At 57.3% G+C, this 15,533-nt stretch overlaps 1 protein-coding gene across 1 annotated transcript in view; it reads right to left on the bottom strand.

The window, feature by feature from the left end:
• Nucleotides 1-395: 395 nt before the first annotated feature.
• Rap1gap (RAP1 GTPase activating protein) overlaps nucleotides 396-15,533 on the bottom strand; it is a 50,287-nt gene continuing 35,149 nt past the window's right edge. The window contains 21 exon segments of the mRNA XM_052714967.1: nucleotides 396-1,211; nucleotides 1,213-1,282; nucleotides 1,285-1,369; nucleotides 1,665-1,787; nucleotides 1,872-1,975; nucleotides 2,275-2,377; nucleotides 3,040-3,163; nucleotides 4,278-4,391; nucleotides 5,109-5,218; nucleotides 6,078-6,155; nucleotides 8,283-8,414; nucleotides 10,042-10,179; nucleotides 10,472-10,558; nucleotides 11,136-11,207; nucleotides 11,530-11,685; nucleotides 12,610-12,739; nucleotides 12,871-12,971; nucleotides 13,167-13,250; nucleotides 14,167-14,220; nucleotides 14,564-14,642; nucleotides 14,875-14,978. Coding sequence (XP_052570927.1) covers nucleotides 1,079-1,211; nucleotides 1,213-1,282; nucleotides 1,285-1,369; nucleotides 1,665-1,787; nucleotides 1,872-1,975; nucleotides 2,275-2,377; nucleotides 3,040-3,163; nucleotides 4,278-4,391; nucleotides 5,109-5,218; nucleotides 6,078-6,155; nucleotides 8,283-8,414; nucleotides 10,042-10,179; nucleotides 10,472-10,558; nucleotides 11,136-11,207; nucleotides 11,530-11,685; nucleotides 12,610-12,739; nucleotides 12,871-12,971; nucleotides 13,167-13,250; nucleotides 14,167-14,220; nucleotides 14,564-14,642; nucleotides 14,875-14,978 — 2,181 coding nt within the window. The 3' untranslated portion in view covers nucleotides 396-1,078.

The raw sequence follows: 15,533 nt of genomic DNA on the forward strand, positions 1-15,533 counted from the left end.
CACCTACTGTGTGCTGGCCACTGTCTGGTAACTGTGTACACCAGCTCACTAGATACTCACAGATCTAGCCCCTAGGAGGTCACAGGCTCGCCCTCCTCCTTTAAGAGGAGACCGACTTCCTTACCACCAAGCTAAGGAGAGACAGTACCAGGGCTGACTCCAGAGCCACACTTTTCCTCCATGGGGAAGGGCACAAGGTGGGGGGAAGAGTGGGGCCATGGAGAGGAGGCCTCAGCTAGTGTTCACAGACCCTGCGGCCTCCTGGCCTTGGAGGTGCCCCCAGACTCAGCAGCACTGGAGGGGACCAGCTCCTTCCCTCCACCTTGGGTCCTCTGGGCATTTATCTGGAGTGTGTCTAGTCAGGGTTTACACAAAGCCAGGCTCAACTCTCAGGACAATAGCGATAAATAGAATTTATTTTGTACAACCCTTACGACATACATACAGCCACAGGGCTTCCAAAGTGGGTGTTGGGGCTGGAAGTCTCGACTTGGGCATGGCTCCTAAGAGTGAACAGGTACACACAAGGACATGGCTCACAGCAGCTATGCCTGGCAGCCCCCTCCACAGCCGTGGTGGGCAGGGGGATGGCCTGGACTCCAGACCAGCTGAGACCCCTCAGCCCAGAATGCCCAGGAGCCTGGGGTGGCAGGGTTAAGCTGGGTGCCGGATGAGGAGCCAGGGAGGCCCCTCTTCCCAACGGGGGATAGTCGGCCATCGTGTGGAGGCAGTGAAAGGATGTTGGCAGGTCTGTGGTAAAGCTGGGGGCTCAGGTAGGGTGACAGGTACAACAGCCCCAGCCCCTTAGCCCCACCTGGGGCCTCAGAGAGCAGTCAGTGTGAGAGGAGGTCCCCAGGAGGACAATGGCCCCCTTCTGGGACAGGTGCATGGACTCAGTCTTCAGTGACCTCTGAAATAATCTTGTCCACGTGCAGCAGAGATGCCCAGGGAAGAGGAGTGCCTTGCCCAAGGTCCCACAGCAGAAGCCCCCAAGGACTCCCTGCTCAGTGCTCACTCTGTACACCTTGCACCTGCTGCTTCTACAGTGGAGTGTGTGCACACACTGTTCCTTCTCCTCCTACTCTGTTCCCCGTGACTCCAGAGGGGAACCCAGGGGACAGAGGCCCAGGTGGGGGCAAGCCAGGGCCACAGTCCCTGCCCACACCCAGAGCCCCACCCCGGGGTGGGGAGGGTGATGCCAGCAGCATCCACCCCCAGCTCTGGATGGCTCCGCCCTGCGGAGACAGCCCAGATGGGTGGGCCAGGGGGGTTGGAGGCAGGGGTACCAGGGGCTGGGGTGGCTGTGGGGCAGAGGGCCAGCTGCCTGGATGTGGTGCAGCATCTTCTCCTTGTGCTTCTGAGGCCTCATCTGCAGGGAAAGGGAGATAAGCTCAGAGGAAGAGGAGGACAGCTTGGGAAGGTCAGGCATGGGCTCCTTCCATCCCATGGGCATCCCCAGCCTTCCCCACGGTCCATGATTGCCCAGTTCCTTTTGGCTCTATCAAGCTCCCCAACAACTCATAGGCAGAGGTGAGGTGGCCCTCTGAGCCCCACTGTACATATAGGGAAACTGAGGCCACGAGGCACCAAGACCAGCCCAGGTCCCCAGCCACCAGGGGCATTCCCCTCCTCCACCCCATAGGATCAGGTAAGTACTGACTGACCTGCTCAGTCCTGCCTTCTGATGAGGTGGCAGCTAGCAACCCTGTGGGGACAGATGCAGCCAGAGGTGGGGGCAGGAGACACAGGGAACCAGAAGTCACTGGATGAGCCCAAGTCCTCCTGGCCTAGAGGAGCATCCAGCCATCGGGGTCTCCCTGGATCCCTGTCCCCAGCCAGCTCTACCCTGTTCCAGGAGGGGTCCCTCATACCATCTGGGGTGTGTGCTGCTCAGATGCTTCCAGTTGGATCTTGATCTCGGGACACGCAGGGTCCCCCGACTTGCCGGCGTCTGGGTGGGGTGACCGCGTGAGGCCTGGGAAAGGGGGCAGGAGGGAGCCACCTCACTGGCCAAGAGGAGGCACCAAGGAGACGCAGGCATGGATGGGTGGTTGGTATTGGGGTTCCCCAACCCTGCCAAGTTCCTCCCTTGGGTAACCTCACTCTTAACTCACCTCCCAGCTACGCTTTATTGTCCTGTGAGACCCGTCCACGTACCCTGGACCACTGCCCCACCTAAGAGGCTGCCCCACCCCATCCCCATGCTCTGGAGTGTGGACCAGCCCCTGCTGTCTGTGCCCGGCCCGCTCCCACCCAGCGCAGCTCTCCTCGTACCTGGGGAGCTGCCCCCACTCGTAGTGCTCACACTGTCGTCCAACCATGTGCTGTAGAGGAAGGAGTCCCGCTTATGGGGAGTTCCTGAGGACGACACGCTCTCCTAGGGAGGGGGGGAGGTCAGCCCCGCCCACAGCCCCCACCCACCCCCATCCCTTGTTCACTCAACACACATCTGCATATGTTCTCCTGGTCCGGGTCTCGGGGATAGAAGAGACCCAGTCCCTGACCTCAGGGAGCTTGAAGTCTCAGAGGCCAACAGGCTGTGAAGAACCCTGTAACTCCACTCTAGAAGGCCAGCGGGCAGGACCTGTGTCTGCCAGGGTACAGGCCAGGCCAGTAGCAGGTACCCACTGGAAGTATGTTAGATGAAAACCAGCCAAGGCCCTGAAGGGGAGGCCCAGGCCACAGGGAGAGAGAGTGTGAGTCGGCCTGGCCAAGGGGGAAGGAGAAGGGTAGGAAAAATGACAATGTTGGATCCAAAGGCCTGAGGGTGGGGTCAGCTCGTGACACTAAGGGACTGCAGAGGAGCTCAGAGTGTCTCATGAAGAGATGAGACAGGGCGTGAGGAGCGCCTGGGTCCTCAAGGGTCTCTGTGGACAGCACTGGGGAGCCTGGCTGAGATTTGTCTGCATCTCCTATGAGCTGGGACATCCCCCTCAACACCTCAGCCACAGCCAGATATCCCTCTGCTCAAAGCACCTCCGGAGGCCTGAGGGGCCCCATCCCACCCCTGTGGGGGCCCTAACCGTTCAGGCATCTCACCAGGCCTGTGTCGTCTCCGTCTACACCTTCTGTCTCCTCCACCACACTGGCGAAGCTGCTGGCACTGGATGAGGATCTGGAAAAGCCTTGCAGGACTTCGGCTCTCTGGGCAGCCGTCTCCACTCTGCCACACAGTGCCGTCAGCAGGCAGCCACAGGCGCTGCACCCCACTCCCCAAAGCCCAGCCTGGGGCCAGCCCAGCAGCCGTTACAGCTCCTCCGGCCTCTTAGCCTCCATGGACTCCCAGCGAAGCTGTTCCTGTCGCATGTATCTGGATGGGCCCCGCCATGCTCAACGCCCTCTTGTGGCTCCTCACTGCCCCAGGGAAAGTCTTATCGCTTTGGCTTGGTGCTCAACAACTGTGACACTAAATGGCTTAGTCTAGTAAACATTCATTGGTCCCCTGAGATAGTCAGTTATTATGGGACCCATCTCACAGACACGGAAGCCCAAGCAGGGCGGCACTCAGCCTCAGGTCACTCAGCTCAAGGTAGAACAGGGCCTTTGTGTCTCCTGGCCAAAGTCTCGCCTAGCCAAAAAATCCCACAACCCAATTTTGTCCCTGTCACACTTTTCTGTCTCTGTTCAGAAGTCTGACTCTCCAGCTCATGGGGAGTCCCCTAGGCCTCCACCCCACACCCTACTCCAACAGGGACCAGCCCAACAGAGCAGCAGCTTCCTCAGGCCTCTGGTCCCGCCAACTTACCAGCCTCTCTCAACAGCATGTTTAAAAACATGGCTCTCTTCCTGGGCTTTTATCCCATTTAAGGTAAAACTCAAAGCTCTCACAGAGCCTCCAAAGCTATGAGCAGGCCTCCACCCACCCCTCTGACCTTGTTCCCACCCCCACCCCATGGGCCCAGTCCCCCAGTCTGCTCCAACTGCCTGTGCCTATCCATCAGGCATGCCTCAGGGCCTTTGCATTTGCGGGGTCCCTCCCAGAACCCTATCTCTACCGGGTCCACCAGGGCAGGTTCCTCCCTCAGCTCTGTCTAAAGACCTACTAAGGACACCTCATTCCTCTTTGCACCCCCGCTGTCTTCCCCTGCTCTCTGTGCAGATGTGGTTTGTTAGTTCTATTCTCCAGGCCTGCAGCTCTGTGGCCCCATGTACACACAGCGTGCAGCTGTGTTCCAGAGTACAGAGGGGTACAGCATTCACAAGGCACTCAATGGGGCGTCAGAGAACAGACAGAATGGGAGGCTTTCTCCCTAAGTCCAGGGTACCCGAAGCCCTACCTGTTCTTGGTCGTGGGCATCTCCGGGGAGCTCTGAGTGGAAGAGTTCTCTGACTTGGGCTCCTGTGAGACGTGCCCGCTGTCTGGGGTCTTCTGGCCAGCTGGAGGGCTCTCCCTGCGGGGCACACAGGGGGGACTCAGCACCGAGCCTGGCAGTGGGGTAGAATGAGGCCCAGGCCGTGAGGAGTGGTCATGGGCATGGTGTAGCCTCAGATGGGCTTTTTGGCTAGCTGGCCCTTCCTCTGGATGTGATGGTCTCCTAAAGGACGCCCAGCCAGGACGTGGTCACCCCAGGGCTTGAGCCCAGGATTTATAGTCTGAGTTCAGGTGGTGTGAGGCTGCTGGCCACTGCGTCGGGTCCCGACAGGGAACCTGCACCACAGCCCCAGGTTGCTGCCTGTTGCTTGCTCTTTGCCTTGATGAGTCTCGGAGAAGTCAGGGGCGTGTCCAAGGCTACACAGCTGAAATAGGGTGAGGACCTCTTGTCTGCTTTCTGGGCTCAGCCTTGCCCACAGGCGTTCACAGATGCCGCCAGCCCCTCTCTCTGCTCCGCCCTTGCTGGCTGTACGAACTGGCAAGCTGTTTCTTGATCTGAAAGGTGCTGGCCCCAGGGAACCAGTGGAACTACTGAGTGTCAGGTGGAGCATTTCCTCCTAGGTGATAGCTCTCACTGGAGGGTATGCGGCAGAGGGCAGGCACTGGGCAGGGAGGGGGGCGGGCGCAGCAGGCTGGGTGCCCTGTGAGTCAGGGTGGGAGATGCGCTGGCGGCCCCTGCAGGTCAAGGCGGGAGGCGTGCTGGATGCCCTGGCCGGTCAGGCTCCCACTCACCCACCTCTTCTCCTGCACCTCCTGGATGTTCTCAATGCCAATGGCACTGCTGCGGCGGGAGCCGAATGGACCAGACTTCTTCCTTGTGGGGCTCTTCCCAGGGACAATCAGGGACTGTGGGGAGAGACTCTGACTCAGTGCCTACCTGCCTTGGAACCCTAGTGGCCCCCACCTCCCACTGGGGCCCTGCCACCGCGCCCTGAAGCCAACAGGTGATGAGCAAGAAAGGAGAGAAAATGTGCTTTCCGGAGGGCTGCCTGATAGACGGGCAGACCCAGAGAGGGCCAGTGCTGCTCCGGAGAACACACAGCATGGCTGTGCTGGACCTTAGTCCAAGAAGGGTAGGGGGCAGCCACTAGGGTCAGAAGGAAGGACAAATCCTCAGACGGCCCCGCCTTTTGCCCCTGGGCCTCATGAGAGCTGCAGCCTAAAAGTAGTAGTGAGAAAGCAGTGGCAACCCCAGCCCCTACCAGGGCATCTGCCCCCTCAGACTTCAGGCTGTCCCCCGAATAGGGACAACCCTACACACACTATGGCGGGATGCCCGGCATCAGAAGCATGGGAGGTAGGAAGTGGGCCCTGAGGAGGCATGAAGGGAAGGGCAGGACCTGCAGGCAGCTCAGGGTGTGGAGGGGACACAGGGAAGGAGAGAGATGGCGCTTCATGCAGAACCGGCAATATTGGGAGACGTGCAGCTGGGCAGAGGGTCTTTGAGCACCAGATCCCGGCAAGGACCCAGTCAGGGTTCTAGGGGCCAGGCCGGGGCCAGAGTCTCCTAGTGAGGGCCTGGGGACTCTGACCAGGTCCCAGTATCACCGGGGCTGTGGCTGGCACTCTGCCCTGCACGCCCTTGGGCCTGTCCTGGGAAGGGGGGCAACGTCCCCAATATGGCCTCCGTCCTGAGAGCGAGCAGAGAGCAGCGCGTGCAGGTGCAGGCAGCTCCGGAGCCGCGGCCCCCGGACGGGATGACAACCTCTTCCACAGCTCCTATGCCTAAGGCGCTGCCCCGGCGTCCGAATCTACTCGCGCTTTTCCCGGGAATAAGCAATGACTGGCGTGGGGCAGAGAGGTACAGAGTGGCGGGAGAGAGAACACGAGGGAAGGAGGGAGAGAGAGAAACAAAGAGGCAGTGGGAGGCGGGTACCGCAAGAGCACACCACGTGGGCAGAGAGAAACCGAGGGGTAGGGGGGACAGTGGGGCACGGTGGGGCGGGGGAGAGACAGGAAGAATGGGAGGGGGTGCAAGCGGACAGGGTAAGAGGAGGAATGACGGATGGGGAAGGGAGAGGAGGAGGAGGGAACAGGAGGAGTAAGAAGAGGAAGCCATGTGAAGAGAGGGAGATTGTGCAAAAACAAAAACAGAAATGGGTCTGGTTACTGCATGGCGGGTGCTGCTGGCCTGGCCCTAACCCGGGGCCCCTCCACAGCCACCCACAGGAGGCCAGGCCACTCCACGGGCAGGAAGGGAGAGGCTGAGAACCTGGGTTGGGGAGAAGTTGGGCCAGCTCCTAGATGACAATGGACTTGGCGACCACTGAACAGCAGAGACCCACCTTGCTCCCCTGGCCAGACCAGACCACACGAGAGATGGGCCGGGGAGGGGAGACTCCTGCCACATGACAGCCTCACAGCACGAAGCACAGGGCTCGGCATGCAGCAGACAGAAAGAGAAGGGTGGGAGGCCGGGTAGGTGGACAGATGGATGGATGATGGATAAGTGGACAGATGAGTAGATGGATGGATAGATGGATGGATGGATGGATGGATGGATGGATGGATAGATGGATGGATGGATGGGTGGGTAGATGTGTAAGTGGGTGGATGGATGGATGGATGGATGGATGTGTAAGTGGATGGATGGATGGATAGATGGATGTGTAAGTGGGTGGATTGATGGATGTGTAAGTGGGTGGATGGATGGATGTGTAAGTGGGTGGATGGATGGATGTGTAAGTGGGTGGATGGATGGATGTGTAAGTGGGTGGGTGGGTGGATGGATGGATGGATGGATGGATGGATGGATGGATGTGTAAGTGGGTGGGTGGATGGATGGATGGATGTGTAAGTGGGTGGGTGGATGGAATGTACAGATGGACAGGTAGGTAGACAGATGGGTAGATGGATTGTACGATGGGTAGATGAATGGACAGATGCATAGGTGGGTGGCTGGGTAGATGGAAGTGTGGGTGAGTTAGTGGGTGGAGGTATGAGAGGGCAAGTAGGGGTGGAGGGGCAGAGCAATGGGAGCAGTGTCTGAGGTGGCCACTAGATGGCGCAAGCAACTAAGTCATAATTTAGGTTTGTAGAATTCACTGAGTGTGGGGAGCAGATGTCCGTAGAGCCTGGCAGACAATTAGTAATCATCGTGAAAGGGTTCACTCAAGAGAAGCCCACACAGAAGCCCAGTTCCAGACACACAAAAGGCAGTCCCAGGCATTGAGGCCCTGGCTGCTGCAGACACAGAATGCCACACAAGCAATGTCCACACAGCAACACATGTTCTGACAGACAGCAGATGTCCCCTCATAATCAGGGCTTAGCACACATCATTTATTCACACAGCAGCCCAAGTCCTGATACACAGTAGATGCTCACGCAACAGCCCAGGGTTGGGGCACACAGTAGGTGCTTACAAAGTGGATGCCCACACAGCAGCCCATTTTCAGACACACAGTAGGTGCTCACACAGCAGCCCAGGGTGGGGCACATAGTAGGTGCTCACAAGAACTCAGGGCTGGGAACACAGTAGGTGCTCACAAAGTGTGTTTTCCACACAGCAGCCCAGGTCCTGACACACAGTGATGCCTGACATAACAGAGGTGCTTCCAGAAACCTAAGGCTTGACAGTAAATGCCTACACAGCAGCCCAGTTCCCAGCACACAAATGACAGACAGCAGGTGTTCAGTTAGGACTGGGACACAGAGGCTGCAGAAAGTCACACCCAAATAAACAAAGGGCCAGGAGGAGAAGGCCAAGGGGATGGGGAACAGTATCCCAGTATCCTGATTGGGGCACTTGACCATGGAGAGCAGTGTCTATACCAAGTCCAGTGCCCAGCATGGGCACACGAACAACAGGGCAGTGGGAAGAGGCAAGGCCAGGCCTCAGGAGGCAGGGAGAACCAAGGGCCCAGGGGCAGGGGGCAGGGGGGGGCAGAGGAAATTGGGGGACACTCACTATTCCAGCTGCCTTGGCCAGATCAGGGTTGTTGGGGGTGAAGCTCCCACTGTGGCTAGTAGACACGGTGTTAGGTTTCTTGTTGCTCAGTCCCATGGCATCCATGGACTGGCTCCGGCTCCGGATGACCCTCTGCGGGGGTAGGGGTGGGCGTAAAGGAGGTATTGGCTTCCTGGGGGCCTCTTACTTTCGGGAAACCTCGGGAATACAGGCATCTAGTCCCTCCCCACCAATGGCACCCTCTGGGCAACTCTAGGAAGCCCCGCCTCTTTGTGATGTATCAGTTTCCCTCTGTGCCACACAAGAGGCAGGTATACAGAGGGCTTTGGATGTCTCACCAGCACACGGTCTCGTGGATGTCACGACAGGCAATACAGAGCAGGTACCTGGCTGACTAGGCTCATCAGGAGCCCTGTGGGGCCCTCTTAGGGTCCTTTCGCCCTCTTTCTGTCCATTTCCAGACCATGCTAGATCAAATGCTTCCTCGGGAGCCAGACAGTGTGTACAGACTCTGCCATACAAGCCTCCCTACAAGGTGGGACTGTCTAATGCCCACTTTACCCAGGAGAAGACCTAGGCAGAGGGGAGCCTGGGGCCCATAAGGATAAATCCTATGCCCTTCCCCATAGACTCTGTGCCTTGGAGGCATCCTTTGACCGAATCCAGGGCCACTGCTTGGCACCAGTCAGATGAGAATCCCCTAGATTCTGCTCAAAGAAAACACTAGACCCATGTTCGGTCCATGGGTCCCTGACTCTGGTGGGACGGCCAGGGCTCTCTAGGCCAATTTGCTGGTGTCCTTTGTGGGCCACTGGACTAATCCTCCTATATGAACCCACAGTTCCCACTGTAGCTGAGCCTGAGTAAGTGAGGCCACCTCCCACTGGTGGCCTAGGGAAAGCAAACACTGCTTAGTGCCCTGCAGCTGGGTGGGTCCAGGCCCCATCCAAAGGGAGGCAGAAGTCCCCCTCCACTGCCCAGCTCTAGTTTGTCCTTGCTCTGGTAGATGGGGCAGGAGTTGACATCCACATTATGCTAACCTAACTGCTTAGCAAATAATTAAAAAACATATTGTATGGTGAGTTATCATGACCCCCATTTCCCTACTCAGCAGATAAATTGAGGTTTGGAGGATGCCCACACTGGTAAGCGGCAAAACATAGATATAAACACAGGGACTTGGTGCTCTTAGCTAAACCACAAAGTACCAGAAGAGGTCACATGGCGAGGTCCCTCTGCCTCCTGAGCCTGTTTCTTATAGACCTCCTCCTCTCTTTTCTGCCCTCAGACATGACAGCCACAGCCCATGGCAACAGTGGCTCCTGGCTGCCATCTAGAGGACTCCAACCTTTGGTGGTACTCCCAGGTAGACCCGCTCCTGAGCCCTGCCAGTCATTAACTCCACCCCAAAACGAGAGCCCCACTTTATATTCTTCTCGAAGCACAGAGCACATCTCCAAATCTCAAAGCACCTGAAGGTGCAGGTCCACCAAGCTCTGTCCTCAATCCTAGTCACACTTCTAAGCAGAGATAGAAGCCCTCAGCCAGACCCCACCTCTAGCTACATCCCCAGGACTCACACTGGGAGACCAGCCCTAATCCCATCTCTAGCCACACCTCCCTCACAGAACCATAAGTCCCACCTCAGACCCTCCCCAGGCCCCTCCACACCGGAGCTGCCTCTAGCTCTCATGTCCCACTCCTCCTCCACTAGCCCGCCCAAGCCCCAGCCTGCCAGCGTGGAGCCTGGGGCCTTCACCTTGAAAGACTCGAAGAAACCGCCCCCACCACTGCCATTCTCCAGTTTATCATCGTCGCCGCCCAGGCCCATCATAGACTGGCTGTGGATATGGAGTTCCTCATAGAGTGTCTCCAGAAGGGCAGCTCGCGTCCGCTCCTGTGGGTCGGCCATGAGAGACCCCAGAGATCAACCCTCGGCCTGGCAATTCCAATCCTGGCCTCACCTACCCTAGGCGAGGCATGGGGAGGTCCTTAGGTACCTGCACTGGCATCCCCAATCCTCGCTCCTCCTGCATGGCATCTGCCCCCTCCACCCCATGCTGGACACTGCCCTCTGCTGCCTCTCACTTGACCTGTAGCTCTGTCCTCCCCCATCAGCCCCCCAAAGCCAAGGTCTGAACATGCCTTTTCCCTCCAGGGAGGGTGTCCATCCCTCCAGTCCACGTTACCTCCAGTTTGGCAAACTTCTCTGCTTTATAGCAAGCGTACTCAGCGTTGATCAACTTCGTCAGCAGAAATTCCTGGAACTCAGGCCCCTGGGAGCCCCCAGAGTGGAGGAGACGAAAGGGGGGTCAGATGAACACTACAGGCAGGGGCTGAGCTGAGTGAGTCCGGCTAGAGCTCCCGAGCTGTGCCATACTGTGGTCTGAAGTGACCACCTTCACTCCCAGAGGGCTCCTCCTTGGGCTCAGCTCTCTAGCTAGACACCTGCAAGGGACCCCCAACTTGGGAGGGCCCAGCAGAACATGCAGGGGGAGGGAGGAACCAAACCAAGGTTTGCCATGTAGCTACTGAGGGGTCGACAGGGACATGTGTGCACACACACATCCCCAAAAAACACATTTTAGAGGACAGTCTTCAGAGAGAGGAGAACTGAAAGACCACAGTCATCTAGAAAATGTCCAACAGCCCTGCGGTTTACTCTGTGGCCTTGTAGAGAAAGTCACAGCATTTATCAAGATGAAGAGAGGCAGCACAGCTGAAGGGTGAGGGGGAACCTAGATCCCCAGTACAGAGCAGGGCTTCGGGTCCTTCTCAGGCAAGACTGTGGCCCCCGCTGCCCCCTCCCTCTTTAGTCCTGCTCTGGTGATGAGGAGCCGGGCTGCCTCCTACCTTCCTGAACACAGCAGGATCCGGGAGGGGGGGCCCAAAGAAGGGTACATCATCTCTCGCAGTGACGGAGACCTGGAAAGAGAGGAAGCTGCTTCTGTGGGGTCCAGGGCCCACCCTGCTCACAGCATCTAGAAACCCCTAAATTAGTTCCTGTCCCATGGGGTTCAGGAGGCTCTGGGGCTGCTCTGGGCGGGAACCTTTTAAACCAGAATTTCAGCTCATCCAGCCACTGCCCTGAGTCTGCAGGGTGGGGCTGCAGGGGAGACCTCATGAGGATGTGAAGGCTGAGGAGGTGGGATAAGACCAGACCAGAATGGGAGGTAAGTGGCCCCTCTAAGGAGGGGCCCTCCTTCCTCACAGCCCACGAGCCCTGGGCGGCCCCAGTTTCACCTACCTTGTAGAGGGGGCCATCGGGGCCGCCCCCCTCTGCCTGCACCACCACGTAGGCATGCAGAAAGTTGGATGCAATCATGTCCGGCACAAAGGGCGTGTTCTCGTCCTGGAAGACCACAGCGACGATGTCGTTCCCAATATGCCGTTTCCGCTGCAACTGAGCACAGGGCCACAGGCCTTCAGAGCCTGGCCATGCAGGGTGTGGGACAGGGGTGCCCAGGGGGTGTGGGAGCTGGAGGGGGAATGGAGCAAGCAGAGAGCATATCTAGGGATGTGTGCTTCCTGTCTTAAAACTATTCCCGTTTCCTTGGATACCTCTGACAGATGAGAAAATGGAAGCTGAGAGAAAGTGATTCCAAGGTCTCCCGATGCCCTTGGGGACTTGAACCTAGGTCTCAAACCCAGGTCCCACCTCAGCCCTTCCCCTATCTCAATCCTATCTCAACACCCCCAACATGGTCCATCACTGAACAAAGACATTAGTGTTGCTAAAACGGAAAGGCAAGGAAAAAAGCCAGCAAGAATATACATCTCCATCATTATTACCCTCTCAGCACCCTGGGCTGGGGGGTAGAGTCAAGCAGATGGCCTGATGGGAACGCTGAGAGAAGGTAAACTGAATTTGGACGTCAGGTCTAAGAACATGCCTGAACTCCCTATTTTTCTTCATGGGACTCCTCACTTCCTTCTGTTGGCAACTTGGCAGCCTGTTGTCATTTTATCTTAAAAGCACTTCCTAACTCCTGGCTCTGCTGGGTCTCGGGACCCCCCCAGGACCCCACCACGCATGCCCCTTGTTCCTCACCAAAACACAAGTCCCCCCAGGCAGGGCTCCTGCTGTGCATAATCTACCCTGTTCACATTCCCTCTCCTCTAAGTCTCTACCTTGTAGATGCCATTATCACCACTGCTCCACAGAGGCAGACGCCAGGGCTTTCCCACCTCCCCTGTTCCACCTACAGCCCGCCCTGGGGAGAACGGGTCATTTCCGTATCTGTATCACAGAGCCAGCATTGAGGCTGGCATAACGAATGATGAACAGACAAGTGGATGGGGGTCACAGGTATGGGTGCCCGACTACCTGCTGGGCGTCCCCTTCTGTGTATGGCAGCTTGGTGGACACGTGAAACATGATCTCCTTGTTGCGGAAGTTGCAGTACACGGACTCGGTCCCAGTCTGCCCGTGAGTCACGTCCAGGCCTCCTCGGAACCTGTCCCCAGGGCCCCCAGGCCACGACTCAGTCTCCAGCTCCAGTCAGGCCTCCAGGGGGCCAGGATGGGGCTCCCTCCCTGCTCAGGAACATGGTCATATCTGCTCTATCCATCTGACCCTGGGACTTACCCCTTGAAGTCCTGCAATTTGACTTTCTGGCCCAGAAACTCAAGGAACTCCACAAAGGCGGGACTTTCCTCATTGGTGCTGAAGAGTTCCTCTTCAGATGTCTGGGGACCACATGGGGGCAAAGTCACAAAGCTGCAACTCCTGAGTGGCCCTCCCTCAGCCCCATTTTCTCCCAGAGTGGCCATGGGCAGTCCCCAAGCTCCTGGGAAACTGGAAAACGCTTTGGCAGGTGACCATTGAGGGCGAGGTGGGGTGGGTCACAGGGCCAGGCCAGGGGAGGGGGTGGGCAAACACACCTGCCCCAGTTTCTGATAAATGACTCCAAACTTGAAGTTATTGCTGATAACATGTTCATCAAAGGTGACAATGAGCCTGGAGGCCTATGGAGAGCAAGGCGAAGTGTTCCCTGGGAGCACCACTGTGCTCTACCCCCCGCCCCCCCCCCCCCACGCCATCCTCAAAACAAGGTCAGAGGGAGACTCCATCATTCCCCTGCTGCTTGCTTTCAGAAACCTTCAACGTTTTGCCTCCAGTCAGCACAGGCCTGGGACCTGGCTCTGATTCTGTTGGATTTCTAAGTTCTACCATGAACTTCTTATGGCCAAGGCCATCCCAAACCACTCCACAATGCCCAGCTCACTCCCTGACACTTTGGCAAACTTCCTCGTGCTCCTAAACACCCCAAGACCAACCAGCTTGCCTTGGGGCCTTGAGCAGGTGGGCCCTCCTCACTCCGAGCCTGTTTCTCCCACTGAAACCAAGTTGTGGGACTTGATTTCTGAGATCCCTTCCTTCACCTTTCAGGACTACAGCCTGATGAAAAAGTTCATCCAGGACCCCCCAGGACATTTCAGGGCCCCATCTATCCTTCAGAAGACAGAAGCCACTGTATCTATTCCATCATTGTCACAGCCACAGGAGCCAGCAGCATGGGGACTGTAAGGACATCTGTTAGGGACGCACTTACGGGGTCATCAGTGCTATTATGTCCCTCCATATCCCCTAGAAGGCAAGGCCCATGGGAAAGAAATCTAGAGCTCAGAGCATCCTATGAAGCTCTCCAGGCAGCACTGAGATATTCTAGGCATGAGCAAGGCTCCAGGCAGGCCCCTTATCAGCTGTGCATCCATAAGTAAACATACAACCCTCCTGTGTTTTCTACTGCACACTGTGGGCAAGGTAAGGTTGTCAGGGGCAAACAAGAGGCCCTGGGGAGATGCTCAGCCACCAAGGGTACCAACAGGTGCTCACTCCTCCCACTGCCACCCACCCTGGTGAACAAGTCAGAGTAGGTACCTTGGGGTAGAGCACAGGGTAAAATCGATCCACATTGACATCTTCACATACCAGCTGCAAAAGATGACAGGGGGGTCTGAGCTGGGGTCAAGGAGAAAGGGAGAGGCTGCCTGCGCCTTGGTAAGCAAGTCGAGGGAAGAAAGGAGGGGAGATGGGCCGGTCTGAAGCAACAGAGGCTAGTGACAGACTGGGGACCCACTGCTGGGGCTGAGAGAACTGGGGCCACCTGGGATCTGTGGGTGCTGTAAAGAGAGAAGCACATGTGCAGGTCCCCAGGACAACACAGGGCAGCATGCACACTGGGTGGGATCAGGTAAGAGGCTGCCCATAGAAGCAGCTGCCCTATGCAGGCCCAGGGATCCCAGAAGTGCCAGACCCAGGGTGCTCATGGCCTCACCTTTGCCATCTGGACCACATTGGGAAACTCGGTGAGACAGGAGATGGGGATGACATCATGGTAGGTCCGACACTTAGTCCTGGGGAGAAAGCTGGCAGGTGAGAGACCCAACGGTGGGAAGACCTCAGGGGGACCAAAGGGGACAGCAGGGCACCAAGCCTGGCTAAGGTACTACCTTGCTGGGTGACCTCAGGCAAATTCTTGCTCCTCTCTGGGCCTCCATCAGGAGGGCAGGTACAGGGAACTGTGCACTTGAATTCTGGACCTCAGTCCTCTCTACTGTCTTGGGGTTCCCCCTTTGACTGCCTTACCTAAGCAGTAGCCTCAGATGCTCTTGATCCCCGATGACATCGTACTTGAGTGAGAAGACCAGGTGGCCAAGAGCAGTGTCCAAAGAATAGTAATTGAAGTGTTCCTGTGGTGGGAGGGGCAGAGGAAGTGAGGGAGCTGAGCGTTTGGCTTCTGGAAGCAAGACAGCCAACTCCATCCCGGCTGATGTCTATCACCAAGCAGCAGATGCCGTGGGCAACAGCGGACTCTGCATCAGATGGATCCGCCCCTTAGCAGCTGGGCAGCCTGAGGAGCACACCTGCTTCTCCATGCCTCCCTTTCCTATTCTATTAGATGGGAGGGAGGCCACCTGGACGGGGCAGGGGAGTGAGGTAAAGGGCCTGGCACCATGGTAACAATGCCTGTTGGAACTTTGTCTCTGGCTCCTTATTAAAGTCAGAGCCACATGCATATCTGTGTGTCTGTGTGTATATGTATGTGTATGCACGTATACCCCAGTCCCTAAGTACCCAGCTATCGCTCAATAAGAAAAGCCAACTAGCTAGGGTGGTGGCACATGCCTTAATCCCAACACTGGGGAGGCAAAGGCAGGAGCATCACTGTGAGTTCAAGGCCAGCCTGGTCTACAGAGTGAGTTCCAGGACAGCCAAGGCTATACAAAGAAACCCTGTCTCAAGAA

Source organism: Peromyscus californicus, unplaced genomic scaffold (assembly GCF_007827085.1).
Source record: "Peromyscus californicus insignis strain IS unplaced genomic scaffold, ASM782708v3 Scaffold_5__1_contigs__length_169319896, whole genome shotgun sequence".
In the NCBI taxonomy this organism is placed as follows: Eukaryota; Metazoa; Chordata; class Mammalia; order Rodentia; family Cricetidae; genus Peromyscus; species Peromyscus californicus.